At 60.1% G+C, this 19,704-nt stretch overlaps 4 protein-coding genes across 11 annotated transcripts; 3 read left to right on the forward strand and 1 right to left on the reverse strand.

The window, feature by feature from the left end:
* The first annotated feature begins 54 nt into the window (after positions 1-54).
* On the forward strand, positions 55-4,765 carry LOC106630145 (aldehyde dehydrogenase family 3 member B1-like). 4 transcript variants are annotated; one of them, XM_074543476.1, is made up of 10 exons: positions 55-298; positions 429-591; positions 1,149-1,385; positions 1,475-1,595; positions 1,725-1,810; positions 2,015-2,096; positions 2,307-2,693; positions 2,882-3,048; positions 3,222-3,321; positions 4,497-4,765. In XM_074543476.1, exons 1-10 carry the CDS (start codon positions 198-200, stop codon positions 4,688-4,690), a joined length of 1,638 nt encoding a protein of 545 aa, XP_074399577.1. In that variant the 5' UTR covers positions 55-197; the 3' UTR covers positions 4,691-4,765. The 4 variants fall into 4 exon arrangements, with proteins under 4 accessions (XP_074399577.1, XP_074399579.1, XP_074399578.1 ...); XM_074543478.1 differs by having other exon boundaries at positions 1,275-1,385; XM_074543477.1 differs by having other exon boundaries at positions 432-591.
* Positions 4,766-5,682: 917 nt separating this feature from the next.
* On the forward strand, positions 5,683-7,613 carry NDUFS8 (NADH:ubiquinone oxidoreductase core subunit S8). 2 transcript variants are annotated; one of them, XM_074543488.1, is made up of 7 exons: positions 5,683-5,794; positions 6,492-6,539; positions 6,622-6,684; positions 6,770-6,859; positions 6,941-7,113; positions 7,188-7,316; positions 7,401-7,613. In XM_074543488.1, exons 1-7 carry the CDS (start codon positions 5,737-5,739, stop codon positions 7,530-7,532), a joined length of 693 nt encoding a protein of 230 aa, XP_074399589.1. In that variant the 5' UTR covers positions 5,683-5,736; the 3' UTR covers positions 7,533-7,613. The 2 variants fall into 2 exon arrangements, with proteins under 2 accessions (XP_074399589.1, XP_074399590.1); XM_074543489.1 differs by having other exon boundaries at positions 5,725-5,799.
* A 201-nt stretch (positions 7,614-7,814) lies between these two features.
* TCIRG1 (T cell immune regulator 1, ATPase H+ transporting V0 subunit a3) lies at positions 7,815-14,534 on the forward strand. Of its 4 annotated transcripts, none has more exons than XM_074543460.1 (19): positions 7,818-9,642; positions 9,887-9,965; positions 10,053-10,282; positions 10,371-10,465; positions 10,634-10,760; positions 10,840-10,922; positions 11,043-11,136; positions 11,207-11,419; positions 11,881-12,031; positions 12,108-12,247; positions 12,486-12,643; positions 12,720-12,810; positions 12,887-13,005; positions 13,182-13,395; positions 13,497-13,601; positions 13,675-13,785; positions 13,872-13,992; positions 14,077-14,248; positions 14,339-14,534. In XM_074543460.1, the coding sequence occupies exons 1-19, from the start codon at positions 9,526-9,528 to the stop codon at positions 14,418-14,420; spliced, it is 2,502 nt and encodes an 833-aa protein (XP_074399561.1). In that variant the 5' UTR covers positions 7,818-9,525; the 3' UTR covers positions 14,421-14,534. The 4 variants fall into 4 exon arrangements, with proteins under 4 accessions (XP_074399564.1, XP_074399561.1, XP_074399562.1 ...); XM_074543461.1 differs by having other exon boundaries at positions 9,914-9,965; XM_074543462.1 differs by having other exon boundaries at positions 9,522-9,642; positions 9,900-9,965.
* A 57-nt stretch (positions 14,535-14,591) lies between these two features.
* Positions 14,592-16,265, reverse strand: TBX10 (T-box transcription factor 10). Its single transcript, XM_074542188.1, has 7 exons — positions 16,211-16,265; positions 15,821-16,004; positions 15,646-15,747; positions 15,408-15,579; positions 15,163-15,318; positions 15,028-15,095; positions 14,592-14,949 (listed from the first exon to the last, which is right to left on the reverse strand). The coding sequence occupies exons 1-7, from the start codon at positions 16,263-16,265 to the stop codon at positions 14,592-14,594; spliced, it is 1,095 nt and encodes a 364-aa protein (XP_074398289.1).
* Positions 16,266-19,704: the final 3,439 nt, after the last annotated feature.

A 19,704-nucleotide genomic window follows, 5' to 3' on the forward strand; every position in this document is an offset into this window, starting at 1 on the left:
TGCTGGGAGGGTTGGGGGGCGTTCCCTGCCCCAAGCAATCATAGCTGGAAGGGAGGTGTGGCAGGGCAGGCAGCCAAGGGGAGGGACGGGCATCCAAAGGGCAGGACAGGAAGCTGGCAGCCACCCTGTTAGCTGAGAAGAGGGAAGTTGTGGTTGCTAACCCCAGTGCAACCATCCCACGCTGCACCTGTGGGAGCATGGAGACTGGAACTGTCTTCCCGCAGCTTCCTGAGAGCGAGGCCAAGAGAGCCCCCGGGGGCGATGGTGGGAACGGGAGTGTGGATGGTGACGCCCTGAGGTGAGAGTGTGGAGGGACAGACGGGTGGCAGGAGGGGTCCCGGTGCTCCATCCTCTCCCTGGAGTGGCACCTGCATGCTCTGAGGAGCTGGGATGGGGCTGGCATCCCTCTAACACCCCTGTCCCCACAGCAGGAACCCCTATGCAGGGCTGGTGAGCCACCTGCGGGCATCCTGGCTCTCTGGGAAGACTCGGCCCATGGAATATCGTGTGGCCCAGCTGGAGGCTCTGGGACGCTTCCTGGATGACAAGAAGCAGCAGATCATGGATGCCACTGCCTCTGACTTGGGCAAGGTGAGAGGGGACAGGAGCAGGAGGACTTGGTGGCCAGGGGAGCTGAGGGGCTCCCACGGCCTCATTGGGTTCTCCAGCTCTGCCTCGGGCTCACAGCCTCTGGATTTGGGAGGCTGAGATGAAGCATGTCACTGTCACCATACACCAAAGTCCATCCTTGCTCTGCCACAGACAGAGGGCGTGGTGGGGGGCACCTTGACAGGGATAACCATTCCCACACCCACCAGCCTCAGTTTCCCTCTTCCCTGGGCAAATTAATCCCAGATTTCTGTCCCTGCTCCCTGCCCTGAACTTCCCACCTGATGTCAGCCCCCCTTTCCTCCCACGGGCCTCATCCAGGCTGTGACTCTCTGAGCCTGGATCCCTTGGCTCTGCAGCCAGAGCCTTAATACCACACGGGCTCATTATCTTCTCTTCCCCAACCTAGTCCCTTTGGACACCCTCCCTATTCTTCCTGTTGTCTAGGTGAATGGGATCTGCATAGGTTTTCCTATTTTTAAGCAATCAGTGCTTAAAAGCATCATGTTGCAGACACAGGGGGTGCTCAATGCCCTTAGGGATTTGAATCCAGCATGGGATGTAGAGGGCTTCAGTCCCCAAGTCCTGGGCATAACACGACGGAGCATTGGGATAAGAGCTGCAGGATATGCCAAGGTCACATGTTGCATCCTTGGAGTCTGCAGGCACCCTTTGAAACTGAATTATCTGAGATCCTCATGTGCAAGAACGAGCTCCATGAGACCCTGAGCAACCTGTCCCGCTGGATGAAGGATGAGAAGGTGGACAGGATTCTGGTGAGAGGGAAGAGGAGAGAGAGGATGGGAGGCAGAGCTGGGTGGGATGGTGGTGCAGGGTGGGACCTGATGTGGTGGGTGTCCCACAGGCGGTGCAGCTGGACTCAGCCTTCATCCGCAAGGACCCCTACGGGGTGGTGCTCATCATAGCGCCCTGGAACTACCCCATCCACCTCTTCCTGGTGCCCCTCATCGGGGCCATCGCTGCTGGTGAGCCCAAACTTCAGTCCCCTGGCCTGGAGGATCCCAGCAGTGCCAAGCACTGGTGAGGGCACTTCATCCACAGTGGGGCTGGCTGACACCATGTCACAGCTCCAACATCTTATCTGTCTTCCCCAGGGAACTGTGCCATCATCAAACCCTCTGAGGTGTCCAAGAAGACAGAAACACTTGTGGCAGAAGCGCTGCCCAGCTACCTGGACAAGGTGGGACACTCTACCCATCCCTGTGGCATGGTGGGGCACCCCTGCACACACAGGGCTGTGCTCTGAGCTGGCCTTACACACCAGCTCCGGTTTCATATACTGCCCAACTTCCTTCCTCCACGCCCAGCCAGTGTCCCAGCCTCCCAGAGTGCTACTGGTGGGGACAGATGGTGACAAGAGGGGGCCTTCCTCATTTCCTTGCAGGACTGCTTTGCTGTGGTGACTGGTGGTGTGCAGGAGACCACCAGGCTGCTGGAGAACAAGTTTGACTACATCTTCTTCACTGGTATGTCCCATGGGACAGAGCAGAGCCCTCCTGGATTTTGTATGAGGAGAAAGACGGGTTCCTTCCAGACATCCCTGGAGAAGAAGGCAGGGATTGGGTTGGAGGATCTGGGATGTGTATCTGAGGTCTGGTGGGACTCAGTGCCACATCCCAGAGCCGCACGATGGCTGATGGGATTCCCACCTCAATCCATGTTTTCCCTGCCCGCAGGCAGCCCCCCGGTGGGGCGGATTGTGATGACAGCCGCTGCCAAGCACCTGACACCGGTGACACTGGAGCTGGGGGGCAAGAACCCCTGCTATGTGTCCGACACCTGTGACGTGACCAACGTGGCGCGGCGCGTGGCCTGGGGCCGCTTCTTCAATGCGGGGCAGACCTGCATCGCGCCCGACTACCTGCTCTGCACCTTGGAGATGCAGGAGAAGCTGCTCCCAGCCCTGCAAAAGGCCATCATTGATTTCTATGGCCCCAACCCCCGGGAATCCCCGGATTTTGGCCGCATTGTGAGTGACAAGCAGTTCCAGCGGGTGCAGAGGCTGCTGTGCAGCGGACGCGTGGCCATCGGGGGACAGACGGACGAGGCCGAGCGCTACATCGGTGAGGCTTGGGGGTCACTCACATCTGCATCCTTGCATGGAGCACATTCCAGGTTTGGAGAAGATTATGAGGGGAACCGGGTGCTTGGGCAGGTGGTTTTTGGTACAGGAGATGTGTCCTGGGGGATCACCAAGGTGCCATCTCCGACTTCTGTGCCTGGCTGATGCTGTCGGATTTCTTCTCCGCAGCTCCCACCGTGCTGGTGGATGTGCAGCCCTCAGATCCTGTCATGCAGGAGGAGATCTTTGGGCCCATCCTGCCCATCATCATCATCACCAACATGGATGAAGCCATTGACTTCATCAACAGCCGGGAGCGGCCCTTGGCTGTCTATGCCTTCTCCTCGGATGACAAGGTAAATCCAAGCTAGGACTACACCTGCCCTGTGCTCCTTGGCAGCTGTATCCAGCCATGTTTGTGCTCCAAGTGTTTCCCTTACAGCACACAGCCCTAGTCAGGGGGTTTGTGTTTGGAATTAGTGGAATGGGGTGGGAGACCCATGTCTCATGTTTTTCATGTCACTCCCAGGTGGTGAACCGGGTCATGGAGCGGACAAGCAGTGGTGGCTTCTGTGGCAATGACACTATGATGCATGTGACACTGCCCTCACTGCCCTTTGGAGGCATTGGTAGGTCCAAAATCCCCAACCCTGGCCGTTGGGAGCCAGGTGTGATCCCACCCATGGTCAGGAAGGGTCTCAGGAGGAACGCTCAGCTCCAGAGGGCTCAGTAGTCCATAGGGAAATTCTCCTCCAGAAGGCCCTTTGCTTCATCTTGGGCTCTTGGGCTTTGCTGGACACCCATGGAGCACCCTGAAGTTCTTTCTCTCCATATTCCCCATCCCAAGCTCTGTGCTCCCTGGATCCATGGAAATGTGGATTACCACACAGGGAATCAGAGCTTGAAGCAACCTGGTCTAGTGGGAGGTGTTCCTGCCCATGGCAGGGGGGGTGGAACTGAATAGTCTTTAAGGCCCTTTCCAACCCAAACTATCCTGGGATTCCATGATGGAGACACTTGCTTTTTATGGGATGATCTCCTCTACCAGCTCCTGTTTTCCACTCCTGTTTTCCACCTTTTTTCCTCTCTTCCCACTCAGCTGGCTAGGAGGCATCAGTGACTTCCCTTTATCCTGGGGCTGCTGATGTGTGAGGAACTGCACCCAAGGCATCACCCTAACCATGATTAGCATTTTATCAGGAAGACTGACTGGCTCAGGCTGACTCATGGCATTTTATCCCATCTGTTACTAAATCATGTGTGGATTTTGTTACTTTTTGCCAGCCTGCCTGGCTTTCCTGTGCTTGTTCCTGGCCAGCCAGCTTTCACCTCCCGACATTGATCCCTGGTGCCACCTTGCCAAAGGCACCTCGGCCATTGTGCCTCTCCACCCCTGCAGTCTTGCCCCCTTGCAGCAGGGCTGGATCCAGCATGGATGGGATGACTTTTGGAGGGTATTCCTGTGGTAGGGAAGCTCATCTGGTGGGAGCATCACCTCATCGGTGACACCCATCCAGTTGCTAAACATCTTAATTGAAATGGTAAAATCCACTGAGGAGAGAGTTTTGGGGAATTTCTCCACCTTCCAGCCTGATCTTCCCACTCCAAACATCCACTTGGGTGAGCACTTTGGATCATGGTCCTCTTTGGGTCACATTCCTGGGAAGCTCATCCATGGCTTGGAAAGCAGCTGGGTGAAGGAGTGGTGCTGCTTTCACAGAGCTGGGAGCCTAATTTTGGGTTCTTTGACCCAAAAGATGACCAGATCCAGCTGCCCACCGGGGTGCTGTGCTGTGTATTGCAGGGAACAGCGGCCTGGGAACGCACCACGGCAAGTTCAGCTTTGACACCTTCTCCCACGCCCGTGGGTGCCTGAAGCGTGGGATGGGCCAGGAGCCCCTCAACGCCCCGCGCTACCCCCCCTACAGCCAGAGGAAATTCGGGATCATCCAGGCTGCTTTAAAGACGGCACGTGTGAGTGACTGCACCCTGCTCTGATGGTGTCTACATCCCACTCAGGACATCTCTTGCTGCTGGTCCTGGTGCTCAGCTGCAATGAAAGGTGTTTCTCAACATCCTGTGTGCTTCCCTTTCACTTCCCTGCACCCCTGCTCACCCCAAGAGTCCCTTGTCCCCCACATCTCCCTCCATTCCAGTCCCATATCCCTCTTTTCTGACTGTTTGGGGCTTTATTTCCACTGGTACCACGAGAGCAGAAGGGTCTCCTGTGCCCCTCATTGTGCACTCTGCCTTGAGAAGGTCCACAAGAACTCCCTAATCCTAAATCCTTGAGCTGGGACGATTCTGGTTTCTCCTGCTCTATGATCCCAGTCTCCTTTGCCCCACGATATCAGTGTCCTTTGCCCTGTGTTCCCAGTTTCTCCTGCTCCATGATTCCAAGTTTCCTTTGCCCCATGTTCCCGTTTATCCTGCCCCATGATCCCAGTTTCCTTCACTCCATGCTGCTCCATTTTGGGGGGCTGCTTGTGCCAGTAAAGGGATACCCATTCCTGCTAGGCTGTCTTGGCTGAATCCCACGGGGATTTCGCTGGGTGGATGGATGGGGAGAACGGGACGAGGCAGCTGAGACAAAGACAGTTTAACAGGGAATGGGAACCATCCCTGATGCCCGCATCCCTGTGCCGGCCCTGAGGGGTCGGGGCCAGCGCTGAGCCCGTCAGAGGCAAAGCCGATCTTTGTAGTGAATCCAAGTACAAAGGATTCACTGGGCTGCTCCAGCTTCGAGACCGTCCGGCAGCCGTGGCCGGAGCTGCTCCAAAAACGGGACGGAGAGCGCCGGAGGCTCGGGAAGCCCTGGAGGAGCAGGAGCCTCCGCGCCGGCACCGCAACCGCGCGCCTCCGCCATAAACACGCGCTTCCGCCCCTTCCCGCCCCACCAATCACCGCGCAGCACGGCCGCGTTCCGCCCAATCAGCGACGCTTCTTCCTCTTTCTTCCCGCCCCCTCGCCCTTTGCATGACTCCCACCAATGAGAAGCGCGTCCGCCGTCCCTCGCCCCGCCCACGACGCGCCGCCGTACGCGCATGCGCAGTGCCCGCCGGGGCGAGCAGGGGTCAGGACGGCGGAGGGCCCTTGGGGCAGGTGAGGTGCGAGGGGGGCCCGGGGGGCGGCCCGGGGGGACCGGGGACGGCCCGGGGCTGCGGTCACCCCCGGTGGCGTGTGGTGGGCACCCAAATCCCACCTGGGGCAGAGGGGGCGGCCCGGACACTGCGCTACCCTCCGCCGCCATCCTCTCCGAAGGGACACACACAGGCTGAGCGGGGACTTGGGGGGTGACAGGAAGGATCGGTCCCGCGGGGGGGCTCAGGTGGGTGCGGGGCGACGGGGGGGAGGACCGTGGGGACGGATATGGGGAGACACGTGGGTCCCTTGGAGGGGTCAGGACATCAGGGCCCCTGGATCCTTAGCGGTGGGATGGGGAGGGGACACCTGGGTGTCCCTGAGGGGTGCGGGTCCCTTGGGGGAACAGCTGGGTCCCTTACAGGGGGTGGACAGGATACTTGGGGGATGCACTCGGGTCTCTTAACAGGGGGCTGCAAGGAGGGATAGGATGCCTGGGTGCCTTGAGAGAGGTTGGAAGAGGAAACGGGATGCTTAGATCCCTGGGGGAAAGCACTGGGGGTTCTTTGTGGACTGTTGGGACAGGAGTGCCTGGGGGTCTGAGTCTCTTTGGGTGGAGGAGTGGGGATCAGGGTGCCAGTGTCCCTGATGGGAAGTGGGGGCCCCTGGCTGCCCCAGTCCCTTACTGGTATTTGCTGAGGTTCCCTCTGCCCCCCAGGACCGGCCATGGCAGCGCTGCGACTGCTGTACCAGGCTGCCCGTGCAGGTGAGGTCACCCAGGAATCCCCAAACCTCCTGAACCCCCCAAACCCCATCGTGGCCCTGCTGACCCTCCTCTCCCTCCCCAGGCCCCCTGGCCCCACTGGGCTCCCTGCGCCCGCTCAGCACCAGCACCCCCAGGGACTGTTACAGTGAGTACAGCCATGCCACCCCCCAGGGGGCCCAGCTCCCACCCCAGGGCTCTGCAGGGTGGGCACAGCTCCCCTCTTCCCACAGAGTACGTCAACATCCGGGAGCCGGCCATGGACATGCGATCCATCACCGACCGCGCCGCCCAGACCCTGCTCTGGACTGAGCTCGTCCGAGGTGAGACCCTGCTCACCCTCCTCATTTGTGGGGTGACCCCTCCCTCCCAAATACGCCATAACTCCTCTTTCTCCCCCGCAGGCCTGGCCATGACCCTGAGCTACCTTTTCCGTGAGCCGGCCACCATCAATTACCCGTTTGAGAAAGGCCCACTGAGCCCACGGTTCCGCGGGGAGCACGCGCTGCGCCGGTACCCGTCCGGGGAGGAGCGCTGCATCGCCTGCAAGCTCTGCGAGGCCGTGTGCCCGGCACAGGTGAGACTTCCTCCCCCTCCTCCCCCTCATCCTCCTCACCTGGGGCTCCGGCCGTGATGGTGTCCCCGTGCCAGGCCATCACCATCGAGGCCGAGCCCCGCGCCGATGGCAGCCGCCGCACCACGCGCTACGACATCGACATGACCAAGTGCATCTACTGCGGGTTCTGCCAGGAGGCCTGTCCTGTGGATGCCATCGTGGAGGTGAGTGGGGCCTGCAGGAGGGACTGCAGGGACTCCCCTGTCCTGCCACAGTGACCCCAAGGGTGACCTGTCCCATCCCGGCAGGGCCCCAACTTCGAGTTCTCGACGGAGACGCACGAGGAGCTGCTCTACAACAAGGAGAAGCTGCTCAACAACGGCGACAAGTGGGAGGCCGAGATTGCAGCCAACATCCAGGCTGATTACCTGTACCGGTGACGGCCCCACCCGCCCCCCAAATAAAGTGTTTGGGGGTTCTCCCCCTCTGCTGGCACTGTGGGTGCCAGCCCCTTCCCATAACTCTGTGTCTTTTCCTTTCCAGTGTTGGGGGCAGAGCCCCTGACCCCTGGGGGGACCCCACCTGGGTGTGTGATTGTGTTTTGGGGAGGAGGATGTGGGTCCTGGGGGTGCTGGCACCAGTGCTGGGGTAGGGAATGGTTTGCAGAGAAAGGTGTGGGAGGTGGAAGGGGGGGAGGTAAGGATGGAGGCACAGTGCTGGGGGGATTTAGGAATCTGGGAGGGTCATTTCCAGCTTCTGAGGGCAGCCAGGGTGGGATGGCCTGGTGATCCTGGCAAGAGGGGTTCACAGTGGTACTGGTGTGAGGGTCCCATTAGTGCCTGTGATCTGGGTAATCCCAGTAGAGGGTCCTGATGGCCCCAGTGGGGGAGCCTCTGGTGGTACTGGATGGGTGTCCCAGTGATGCTGGTGTGTGGGTACCAGCGTGGGGTGCCTGGCAAATCTGTGGTCCCACAGTGGTACCAGTGTGGGGGTCCCGATGATCCCAGCAGGGAGATCCCAGTGCTACGAGTTGTTAGGACTTGTCCCTCGAAGGTGAGAGTAACATGGGCAGATTAGGGTGAAAGGACTCTTAATGATTGGTGTTTATAAGTATATATGTGTAGGGTTTATTTAGGTGGCAATGGAAAGCAGGTTTGTGGGTGTTTTGGTCATTATTATCTACAGTAATACAGCTACATGAAAGCATAAAAAATGTTACTTTAAAGAAATGTCTTAAGAGAAAAGAGGAAAAAAGAACTGAAAGATAAGGGGAAAAAAAACAAATCACCCCTGACAAATCTTGTGACTTGGTTGTTGCAATAGTTGTCCCTTGGTCGAAGTGATGGTCTAGATCTGTCAGCGGTGGGGGAGGAAGCCCACAAAACACAAAGTCTGATGGGTTAAAATGCAGTCAGGCTCTGGGGGAATGCCCAGGTTTCAGTCCTCTGGTGAAAGGTCTCAGAAATGAGTCTGGGAACGCTTCGGGGCTCTTTGATGCTCAGTGATCTCCTTTCAGCTGCCTCTCACGGCGGCGCAGTTCAGCCTTCCTTCCTCCGGAGGGGAAGCATTAGAACTGAGCCAGTTGTGCAAGGGAGAGCCAGAGCGTGACGAGAAGGCCGATTGCGCCTTGCAGGATGCAGGCAGTGATAGTTCACCCCCTTTGTGTTATGCAGACTGGGCAGTAGCACCCCAAACCTCTTCTCTCCAGGGATGCCAATCTGGCCCCAGCAAAGCACCCCGGCTCCGGCACAAATGGGGGTTGTTTGGAGTAATTACTCACTGACAGTCCGGTCTCACACCGGTGCGGGCGTCCTGCTGATTGTCGCGGACGGTTTTCCGGCTCCGGGAAATGTTTCCCATTTCCGTCCTCCTCGGGGGTTGTTGCGGGGGTCCTGTCTCCGAGGGGCCGCTCCCCACGCGGTGCGCTGTGTCCCGGGGAACGGGTTTGCTGGGGGGCGGCGGGGCCGGGCCGGCCGGTCCCTCCCCGGGGCCGGGCTCTTCCTGGGGAAGAGGAAGTGCTGGATCCCGGCCGAGCCCGGCGCGGGGGGGGGCACGGCCGGGTGGCTCCGAAGAGGGTCCGGCCCGGGGCGGTCCCGGGGCGGGGAATGCGCCGGCCCTGACTCAGAGGCAGCTGAATGGGGCAGGGGAAGGGGGGGTTTCGAAAGTACTTTGCCAGCCGGGTGCCGGGCACAGCCGCGTGTGCCTGAGCGGGCCGGCTTCCCACGGTCGCAGCCCGGTTCCGTGTCCGCAGCCGCCGAGACAGCGAGGCGACCTCTGCCCTCTTGTCCCCCTTTCCCGCCCTCACGCCTGAGGAAGCTCTCAGTGTCCCATCCTCATCCCACCCCGTTCCCTCCTGTTCCGTTCTGTCCCGTCCCCAGGTGTGTGCGCTGACACCTCCGCAGCCCGGGCCGGACCGGGCGTCTCGGGGGTGCCATGGGGTCCCTGTTCCGCAGCGAGGAGGTTTGCTTGGCCCAGCTCTTCCTGCAGTCGGCTTCTGCCTACAGCTGCATCAGCGAGCTGGGGGAGCGCGGGCTGCTGGAGTTCAGAGACGTGAGTAGGGGCTGGGGGCCTCTTGGGGTGTCTGAGGTGAGGGGGTTCGGCTGGGTGGGCCTGGGTGCTCTGGGTTTGGGGTGCTCTGTGTCAGGGGGTTTGGTCTGCTCTGGTTTGGGGTGCTTGTTCTAGGGTGCCGTGGGAACAGGGAAGTTGGTCAGGCTGTGTTTGGTGCCTGGGCTGCTTGTTCCCCCGGGTGCTGAACCCCCCAGTGCAGTGTGGGGCCATGCCTTGACCCCCGCAGCTGAACCCCAAAGTGAGCCCCTTCCAGCGGCGCTTCGTGGGCGAGGTGCGGCGCTGCGAGGAGATGGAGAAAACCTTCAGTGAGTGCCGCGGGCTGACTTTGGGGGGCTTCTCAGGGGACCGCCCGGCTCGGCCCCTCAGTGTGACCGTGTCTCTCCGTTCTCCAGCCTTCCTGCAGCAGGAGCTGCGCGCCGCGGGGCGGGTGCCGGGGCCGTGTCCCGAGAGCCCGCGGGCGCCGGCGGCGCGGGAAGCGCTGCGGGTGCAGGAGCAGTCGGAGCAGCTGGCGCAGGAGCTGCGGGAGGTCAGCCGGAACCACGCGTCCCTGCGCGGCCGCCTGCGGGACCTGCGGCAGTGCCTGCACGTCCTGCGCGAGGGACAGCGCTTCACCAGCCAGCCGGTGGGTCCGGGGGTCCCCGCCCGCCTGGGGGTGCTGCCTTGTGCCTCAGTTTCCCCCGGGCTCATCCCTCTGCTCCGCATTGCCGCAGGCCCCCCTGGGCACCCCGCCGCGGCCACCGGCGCTCTCGGAGCGTGAGCCCATCCTGGACCCCTCCGTGCACCAGCACCTCGAGCGCAAGATCAGGTGAGAGGGGGAACGCTGTGGGGCGGGGGTGGAGAGGGGCTCTGGGGCAGTGGTATGGCCGTGGGGCAGCTGGGAAACTGCGGGATACGGCTTGTAGATGACCTTTGGGGCAGCGGTGCAGCCACGGGGCGGTTTGCCTATCCCAGCACTGCTGCTGTGTCTCTGCAGCTTCGTGGCCGGCGTCATCCACCCGTGGCGAGTGACGGCCTTCGAGCGGCTGCTGTGGCGCGCCTGCCGTGGGTACCTGGTGGCCTCCTTTGTGGAGATGCCCGAGCCGATGGAGGACCCGGTCACGGTGAGGCAGCACCCGGGGGTGGGCTGGCACGGCTGTGGTGGCTGGGACACCAGGGTGACACGGACTGTGCTGTCCCCAGGGTGAGAGCATCACCTGGGTCATCTTCCTCATCTCCTACTGGGGCGAGCAGATTGGGCAGAAGATCCGCAAGATCTCGGACTGGTGAGTGGCCGTGTATCCTCCACAGGGAGGTTTATTTAGTAACACCCACTCTGGACCCTGCTGTGGGCCCGGGCTGGGCAGCCCTGACACCCCTGACACGGCAATGTCCCTCTGTCCCAGCTTCCACTGCCAGGTGTATACGTACCCGGAGAGTGAGGCCAGCAGGACGGAGGCCATTACCAGGCTGCATGGGCAGATCCAGGAGCTCAGCGTGGTGAGCTGGGTGCCATGAGGGGATGTGGGGGCCACGCTTGGATTGCCATCCCTGACACAGGTGCCCGCAGACGCTGGAGGAGACGGAGAAGTACCTGGCGGAGGTGCTGGACAAGGTGGCGCAGGTGCTGCCCACTTGGCGCGTGCAGGTGCAGAAGATGAAGGCCATCTACCTCGTCCTCAACCAGTGCAGCTTTGATGTCACCAAGAAGTGCCTCATCGCCGAGGTCTGGTGCCCTGTGCGGGACCTCACCCAAGTGCAGGAAGCCCTGCGCCAGGGATCTGTGAGTGGCTCTGTGTCCCTGTGTCCTTGCACCAGGGATTGTTCAGTCTATCCATGTGCTTGTTCTGAGGTTGCTCAGTTGTCGTTGTGTCAGGGGTTGCTCTGTGTTCCCATGTCCTTGTGCCTGGGTTTCTTGGTGTCCCACGTTTTCATGTCAGGGGTTTGTTGGTGTCCCCATGTCCTCATGCCAGGGCTTGTTCTGTGTCTCCATGTCCTTTTTGTGGGGTTGCTCAGTGTCCCCATGTCTTCATGCCAGAGGTTGCTTGGTGTCCCCGTGTCCCCTCATCATGATGGAGCATGTGCCAGGCTGGGGGGGATTGTGGGGTGGGTGCCAAGACCAAGCTCTGGGTGCTGGTGCCAGGAACGGGGGTGTTGTGGGCTGGGTGCTAGGGGCAGGCTCCACATGCGGGGCAGGGGAGTGCCAGGGGTGCCAGGATCAGGTTCTGGGTGCTGTTCCCGCAGTACCAGAGCGGCTCCAGCGTGGAGTGCTTCGTGCAGCGCGTCCCCACCTCGGAGAGCCCCCCCACCCTCATCCGCACCAACAAGTTCACCTCCGGCTTCCAGAGCATCGTGGACGCCTACGGGGTGGCCAGTTACCAGGAGGTGAACCCCGGTAAGGCCCCCTGGCACCCCCTGAGCCCCAGGCTGAGAGGGGACACCTTGTGTAATGCAGTCCCTGTGTCCCACAGCACCCTACGCCATCATCACCTTCCCCTTCATCTTCGCCATCATGTTTGGGGACGTGGGGCACGGGCTGCTCATGTTCCTCTTTGCGCTCTGGATGGTGCTGTACGAGGACAGCCCCCGCCTGCGGCAGGGCACCAACGAGGTGGGGGCACCAGGGAGGGGTGGCATGCAGTTACAGACATGGGATAGCGTGGGGGAGTGGAGCAGGGTTGGAGGTGTGGGACATGGTTGGGGTTATGGGATGGGACTGGATGATACAGGATGGGGCTGGTGGCTCGGAACAGGGTTGGTATGGGTCAGGGTGGTGCTGTGGGAAGGGAGTGGTGTGGGGCAGGGGAGGTGGTGTGGGACATGGGAGCTGTGTTTGCCCCCCCCCCCAGATCTGGCTGATGTTCTTTGAGGGGCGCTACCTCATCTTGCTCATGGGTGCCTTCTCCATCTACACCGGGTTCATCTACAACGAGTGCTTCAGCAAAGCCACTGCCATCTTCCCCTCTGCCTGGAGTGTGGCCACCATGGCCAACCACTCCTCCTGGAGGTGGGGTCCCACCCCGTGCCCCCTGCCCGGGTCCCCCTCTTCCTGCTGGCACTGACACCCCTCTCTCTGCCCCCAGCGCTGCGTACCTCGCCACCCACCCCTCGCTCACCCTGGACCCCAATGTCACCGGTGTCTTCCAAGGGCCATATCCGTTTGGGATCGACCCAGTGAGTGTCCCATGGGGATGACAACAAGGTGGGACCCTCTGTGGGTGCAGAGTCTCACCCACCTTGTTTGTGACAGATCTGGAGCTTGGCCGCCAACCACCTCAACTTCCTCAACTCCTTCAAGATGAAGATGTCAGTGGTGCTGGGCATCGTGCACATGGGCTTTGGCGTCGTGCTGGGGGTCTTCAACCACGTGTGAGTCCCTGGGCTGCACCCACGGGCTCTGGTCATGCTAAGGGGGCTGGGATTGGACTCACCTGGGTAGGATGGGGTGGCAGCTGGGGTCCTGTACCCCTGCACCTCAGTGAGTACCAAGGATGTGCGTGGGTGGGAAGGGACAGGCTGAGAACGGCCAATGTCTTCCCACCCAGGCACTTCCAACAGCGGCACCGGCTGGTCTTGGAGTTCCTCCCAGAGATGATTTTCCTCCTGGCTCTTTTTGGCTACCTGGTCTTCCTCATCTTCTACAAGTGGATCAAGTTCAGTGCTGCTGAGTCCATGGTGGCCCCCAGCATCCTCATCCACTTCATCGACATGTTCCTCTTCACCTCCAATGCCGAGAACCTCCCGCTCTACCCAGGGCAGGTACCACCCACTGCCCTGGCAGACACCTACTCCCTACCCTGACTGGGAGAGTGGGAGTCAGGAGTGGGGGTAGACCCCAAAATGCTGTCCTTGTGCCCCAGGTGCCAGTGCAGATGGTGCTGGTGGTGCTGGCGCTGGCGTCGGTGCCCGTCCTGCTCCTGGGGACGCCGCTGTACCAGTGGTGCCGGCAGGGTGCCCCGAGGACGGTAAGGCCAGGAGCCGTGGGGGGCTCCATGGGGGTCACAAGGAGGTCTCACTGTGGGTGCTGTCCTGGTGCAGCCGCTGGCCACGGGGGAACAGGAGCCGCTGCTGGAGGGGCAGGAGGCTGGGAACTCTGTCAATGCCATCACAGAGGATGTGGAAAGAGGAGGGCACAGCCCTGACGCTAAGGTGAGGAGCATCCAGGCGGGCTTTGGTGGTGGGATGAGGGTGTCTATTGTCCCAGCTGATGTCCCATGTCCCCTCCCTCCCTGCAGCACGTGGACTTTGCTGAAATCTTCATGCATCAGGCTATCCACACCATCGAGTACTGCCTGGGCTGCGTCTCCAACACCGCGTCCTACCTGCGGCTCTGGGCGCTCAGCCTGGCACACGCCCGTGAGTCCCCCTGGTACCCCTGTCCCACTCAGAGCCAGGCAGACCCTCACTCCCCCCTCCTGGTCTTGTCCCTCCCTTTCCCAGAGCTCTCCGAGGTCCTGTGGACCATGGTGATGCGGAATGGCTTCGTGGGGCTGAGCTACGTGGGCGGCGTGGTGCTGGTGCCCGTCTTCGCCGCCTTTGCCGTGCTGACCGTGGCCATCCTGCTGGTGATGGAGGGACTCTCTGCCTTCCTCCACGCCCTGCGCCTGCACTGGTGAGCCCCCTAAGCTGATGGGTTCCTGGGTGGGTCTGGAGGGACGTGACAGGCCCCCCAGAGCACTCCTCAACCTCCTCTTCTTGCCAGGGTGGAGTTCCAGAATAAATTCTACGTGGGTGCCGGGTACAAGCTGTGCCCCTTCGCCTTTGCCCCGGACACCTGGGAATAGCCGTGCCAAGGGGATTTCAGGGGCTTGGAACATCGGCTGTGCCCTAAATTCCCCCCCACTGGACCCCTGGAGCCTCCTTGGTGGTGAATAAAGCCATCCCTGTGCCTCCCCCCAGCTCTGCGTTGCCATTGCTTGGGTAGGAGGTGCAGGGGGTGCTTGGGGGTGCCCCCGTCACTGCTGGCTGTAGCCAAAGGTGGGGGCTGCGGTGGGGCCGTAGGTGCTGAGCTGGGGGAAGGCGGGCAGGGGGTAGGGCAGGGTGCGGGGTTTGGCTCCCACACAGACACCAGGGGGGCAGGTGAGGGGCTGGAAGGTGGGGGCAGGGAGCTCGGGGAAACTGGGGGGTGCTGCTGGCGGTTGTGGGGCAGCAGCTAGAGCCCCGTGGCTGCGTGGAGCCGCTGCAGGGGGGAGAGGCAGCAGCAGGGGCTCAGCCCCCCCTGCAGCCCCCCTACCTTTCTCCTGCTTCTCGGGCAGCAGGGTGGCCTGGGCGCGGGGCATTGCCCCCAGCAGGGACCCTGCCGGCACCCCACACCTGCAAGAGACGTGGGGTGGGGGCTCAGGGAGGTGACATCCTCACCGTGGTGGGGGGACAACGTCCAGGCTGCCTTACCATGGCTCGGGGTCGCCGTCCCGAAATCCCTTGGCAAAGGGGTTGCTGGCAATCTTCAGCTGCGTGATCTGCGGAGGGGAGCAGGGTCAGGGAATCCCTGGGAGGGGCCCCAGTTTCCGTCTGGCTGGTGCTCACCCTGTGGTTCTGGTAGGCTGTCACTGCCATGAACTGGGTCTCTGGGAAGCTGAAGGACTTGAAGTTCTGGTGGGCGAAGCGCTCGCTGTCGCGCCGCGGGTCCACAAAGACGACGTGGAAGCGGGGCTGGTAGCGGTGCATGGAGTTGAGGATGATCTAGGGGTGGGAAAGAGGAGGTGGCTGGAGCCTCCCAAGCAGGGATGCATTGTGTGTCCCCCCCAGCCAGCCTGCAGCAGAGTCCTCACGTGGCCATTGTCGTCCAGGAGGTTGTTGGTCAGCTTGAGCTTGTCGAAGGACACGATCTGCCGCATCCACTGGGCGCCCTTGGCTGGGGAGTCGGGGTGGAAGTGGACGCGGCCAGGAGCTGCTGGCTCGGCCCGGCCTGCCGCCAGCCAGGATGAGCTGTGGAAGGCGTATCTGCAGGGCAGGGAGGGGCTCAGCACCCCCAGATCTCATCCCCTGCCCCCACCGCCCTGTCCCCACCTGTATCTCTTGTCATCCAGCGGGATGAAATCCATGAGCAGGACGTAGTCTGCCAACGGATCCAGCCCCGAAAGCTTCACCTGAAAGGTTGGGAACATCCTCCTGCACAGGGAGGGGGTGGGAAGGGGGTGCCCCCCCACCTCTTTGCAGCTCCCCAGGCCACACTGGTTCCCACCTGCCTGCCTTGGTAACGATCATCTCGGTGCCCAGGCGGTTGAACTCCTCCCAGAGGCTGCCCATCTCAAGCCGTGCCGCGGCGTGGCACACGTGCCGGTTCTTGCCGCCAGCCCCCGGCCCCTCACCAGCCCACCCGAGGCCGGGGGTGCATGGAGACCCCTCACCCGGGCCCCCCAGGAACGCTGCAGAGGGTTGAAAGGATGTTGGTCTGGGGGCGCAGACCCCGTGCAAGGCCACCCCATCACACCCTCCCTCCATGGAGATGGTGGCAGGATCAGGGTCTCCTGTCCCCTACCACAGTGAGATTTTATCCCCGTCCCCCCACACCCCAAACCGCCTTGGGACCCCCCCACTGGGTCCAGGGGCTGTTGTTGTGGGTGGGTTTTACCTGCCATGGGTGTGGTGGCAGGGCAGGCAGTGTCCGTGGCTCTGTTCCCCGGCATGGTGGCAATGGGACCCTTCAAAGCCCCCTCCCAGCGCAGTGCTGGCTCTGCAGTGTCCCTGCAGCCTGCCGGGGGTTTTATGCCCCAGCTCAGGGATGGAGAGGCGGGGGCTGGAGCCGAGGTGGTCCTTGGGGGCTGGAGCACGGCCCCCTTGCCCAGCCTGCCTTTGCGCCGTGACGCGGTGATGATGGACGGGAGGTGAGCGGTGGCACCACTGGGAGCACCCCCAGTCCCCAAACAGGGCTTGGGATGCCCCAGGCTGGGCAGGGACATCTTTCTTGGGGTGTTCTTGTCCCTCCATATCACAGATCTGAGCGGGGGGAGGTGGGGGCTCCCCCAGGCAAAGCCCCTCTCGGTACGTGGCTGTCACCACCTGAAATTGAAAACCACGTTGAGGTGTTGAGGCATTGGCAAAGATCCACTGCTCCAGCAGAGCCTCTGCAGTCCCAGAGGGAGGAACGAGCTTCCCCCTCCCCATAACCCCCCCCAAGGTGGGTCCAGTCTCTGCCCTGGTGCTGGGACCCCTGTGCCTCTCACTGCAGTGACAGCAGGAGATGGATGGGGACCAGCAGGCGCCGCGGGCTGAGGGCTCTTTGTGGGAGGTGACAGACAGTGGGATGGGGCAGACAGCAGGAAAAGCAGAGGGATTGCTCCAGAGCCCCCCTACTCCCCTCCAAACTGCACTGGGGCCATGGATGCTGTCTCATAGCACACCATGGAGCATGTTCTAGAGGGATGAGGGGTGCTGAGGCTCTGGGAGAGGGTCTGGAGGAGCAGGGGATGTCCTTGTGGGGATGCTGATGGCTTTCTGTACCTGTTGGTGTTCCAGTGACGGCAGCACTGGCCTGAACTCCCTCCCTGCTCTGCACAGTGCTGGACATTTTCCCTCAAGTGGGGCTCAGCCTTCTGTCCAGCCTTGTGTTCAGCACTTGAACATCATAACACAGAGGGGACCCTGTGGGGCAGCCAAGGTGGCAGCCAGGGCAGCTTTTGCATTTGGGACCAGGGCCAGGACTGATGTGAAGTGTGGAGGCACCACCTCCCCAGGTTCCCCCACATCCCCCACACGTATCCGTGCCCTGCGGGGCCGGCTCAGCCCCATCCATCTCCTGCTGTCAGCCGGGCCTGGCTGCGGGGCCGCTATCGAGCGCCAGATGAGGAGGTGTGAGAGAGGCAGGGCTGACAGCGGGCAGCAGGATGGAGGGGGCTCAGCCCTGGGCAGGATCACACCTGCCAGGGCTCATCCGCAGCTCCTGGAGCTCCTGGGTGGAACTGGATGAGCTTTAAGGTCCTTTTCAATCCGAGCCATTCCAGGATTCTCCAGCCGGTGAAGATGCAGGTGGGTCTCCTGAGCCCATGTTGAAACACATGGTACAAAATGGCTTTTCAAAATGAACTTTTTTGGTCCCAAATGGGAGCCAGAAAAAAAGTCAAAAAAGGTAAGCAGTGAATCTTTCTCATGGTGAATAACTGCCCCAGACAGCAGGACAGGCTGGACAGAGCTGTGGAGGTTGTGGTGGCCACCAGGATGGAGCAGGAGAGGAGCGTTGGCACACAGTCAGATGACTCCCTGTAATAAGCCTCTGACTCAGCTGGAATGGGGAAGTGAAAGCTGCTTGGGGGGCAGTGAGGGCAGAAGAGGAACTGGCCCTGTTTCACAGGGAGCGGTGAGCAGCCGGCACGGCGGGGTCAAGAGGGAAGTGAGAAGGCGGGAAGTGACAATGCTCATTTCTGAACCAGAAACGTGTATCTGTTAGGTAAGAGTGGGCAACTCGTGAGCAGCAGTTGGCTCTTTATTTATTTTATTTATTATTTTTTTTCTATAATTTTTAAAGCCCTGATTGAGAAAAGAGGAAGAGAATTTTAGAAAGTAAAGTTGTACCCTGGAAGTGTCCAAGGCTGCTTTGGCCAGAGCTTGGAGCACCCTGGTCCAGTAAAATGTGTCCATGCCCATAGCAGGGGATGGAACTGGATGATCTTTAAGGTCCCTTCCAATCCAAACAATTCCAGTTTCCATTTGCTCTAGGGAATGTGTAGTATGAAAGAAAATTTATAATTGCTAAGATAAAGCAATAATTTCCTTTAATATGTCCATTACTTAATGTACTTTCCTGTCCCATGTATGATGATTAAAGGATATATTATAAAAATATAATTATATATAACTAAAGGTCATGTAGAAATAGAGAAGAATTTAAAAAACCTTTCAAACTCAAGTCTCCAACAAACCAGTTTGGTTTTGCTTCACTCCTGCTGACACCACTGTGCACGTGAGCAGCATCGCTCCTGTGGGCATCCATTCCAGTGTGCCATGGGGATCCCAGCCCTAAAACCCCAGCATGGTTCCCAAGGCCTCTGGGGAAGGCTCATTCTCTTTTCAGGTGTTTCAGAGACCCTCTGGCAGCTGCTCATGTAGGGAAGGTGTGAAAGTTAAAATCTTCCAGCCATGTTAAAGGATGGAAGAGTTCAGGCGAGACCAATGGGGCTTGAGGACTTCAGCTCCAGGACCTGTGATATCTTGACTCAAGCTGCCATTAACTAAAGGGTGGGACTTAAGTGGGTTTGGGGCAATTTTTTGCTGGATGGGAGTGGTCATAAATTGGATTAAGAGGGAGGTGGCTTTCCCTTGAAGCTGCACATCGATGAACTTGCAATCAGGAATGCTGGTCTCATTTTAATTGACCGAAATTGATTGGAAATTACTTCAGCGGTGTCTGTTGTCAATTTAATGCAACACTAATTAACGTGGAAAATTAAGACATGGTGTTATTGTATTTGCTATTGTATTTTTTTGTCTCTAAATAAGAACATCTCCCTCCCTCCTGCAAAATCTCATCCTTTCCAGGGACAGGGCATCCGCAGTTCTCTGGCCCTGGCACAGGTGTCCAAGGCCAGCTTGGACAGGGCTTGGAGCAGCCTGGGATAGTGGAAGGTGCCCTTACTCGTGGCAGGGGTGGAACAAAATCAGTGTTAGGATCCTTCCAACCCATTCCATTCCAGGATTCCATAATTCTGTGTGCTGGATTCAGGCACACCCGGCTCCTTCAATGCCTCCAAACCTGCTGTTGTCCAAACCTCCCTCTCCATCTCCCCTCCAGTGTGTCTCTTCCCACCCAGGCAGGGCTGACTTTCCACCCCAGCTGCAGTTTTCTGATTATTCCTGCTCCCAGGTTTCAGGACTTGAGTCATCTCAGCCCATCTCATTCTCATCCTCTCTCTTTGTGGGCTTTGAATGAGTCACCACAGGTTCCCCTGATGGAGACAACAATGTGTTTGGGGGCTTTGACTCATCTGATCTATTTAAAACATTTTTTTATGGAAAAATGGCATGGATTTCTCCACTTGCTGCCTGGTGGTGAGGGGTGGCAGGGTGATACAGTCACATGGGAAATGCAGGATTTATTCAGAGCAGGCACGCTCTGGGCACAGGCTGAAGAGT

Source organism: Zonotrichia albicollis, chromosome 6, assembly GCF_047830755.1.
Source record: "Zonotrichia albicollis isolate bZonAlb1 chromosome 6, bZonAlb1.hap1, whole genome shotgun sequence".
Taxonomy (NCBI): Eukaryota; Metazoa; Chordata; class Aves; order Passeriformes; family Passerellidae; genus Zonotrichia; species Zonotrichia albicollis.

What these genes read in the sequence shown, in the direction of transcription:
- LOC106630145 (XM_074543476.1), top strand. Translation starts at nt 198, where the DNA reads ATGGAGACTGGAACTGTCTTCCCGCAGCTTCCTGAGAGCGAGGCCAAG. An exon ending in TGCCCAGCTACCTGGACAAG is followed by an intron (nt 1,811 to 2,014) that starts GTGGGACACTCT and finishes ATTTCCTTGCAG; the next exon opens with GACTGCTTTGCTGTGGTGAC. An exon ending in CGAGGCCGAGCGCTACATCG is followed by an intron (nt 2,694 to 2,881) that starts GTGAGGCTTGGG and finishes TCTTCTCCGCAG; the next exon opens with CTCCCACCGTGCTGGTGGAT.
- NDUFS8 (XM_074543488.1), top strand. Translation starts at nt 5,737, where the DNA reads ATGCGCAGTGCCCGCCGGGGCGAGCAGGGGTCAGGACGGCGGAGGGCC. An exon ending in GCGGAGGGCCCTTGGGGCAG is followed by an intron (nt 5,795 to 6,491) that starts GTGAGGTGCGAG and finishes TCTGCCCCCCAG; the next exon opens with GACCGGCCATGGCAGCGCTG. An exon ending in GTACCAGGCTGCCCGTGCAG is followed by an intron (nt 6,540 to 6,621) that starts GTGAGGTCACCC and finishes CTCCCTCCCCAG; the next exon opens with GCCCCCTGGCCCCACTGGGC.
- TCIRG1 (XM_074543460.1), top strand. Translation starts at nt 9,526, where the DNA reads ATGGGGTCCCTGTTCCGCAGCGAGGAGGTTTGCTTGGCCCAGCTCTTC. An exon ending in GCCAACCACTCCTCCTGGAG is followed by an intron (nt 12,644 to 12,719) that starts GTGGGGTCCCAC and finishes CTCTGCCCCCAG; the next exon opens with CGCTGCGTACCTCGCCACCC. An exon ending in CACGCCCTGCGCCTGCACTG is followed by an intron (nt 14,249 to 14,338) that starts GTGAGCCCCCTA and finishes TCTTCTTGCCAG; the next exon opens with GGTGGAGTTCCAGAATAAAT.
- TBX10 (XM_074542188.1), bottom strand. Translation starts at nt 16,265, where the DNA reads ATGCCGGGGAACAGAGCCACGGACACTGCCTGCCCTGCCACCACACCC. An exon ending in CTGGATGACAAGAGATACAG is followed by an intron (nt 15,580 to 15,645) that starts GTGGGGACAGGG and finishes CCTGCCCTGCAG; the next exon opens with ATACGCCTTCCACAGCTCAT. An exon ending in TCCTGGACGACAATGGCCAC is followed by an intron (nt 15,319 to 15,407) that starts GTGAGGACTCTG and finishes TCCCACCCCTAG; the next exon opens with ATCATCCTCAACTCCATGCA.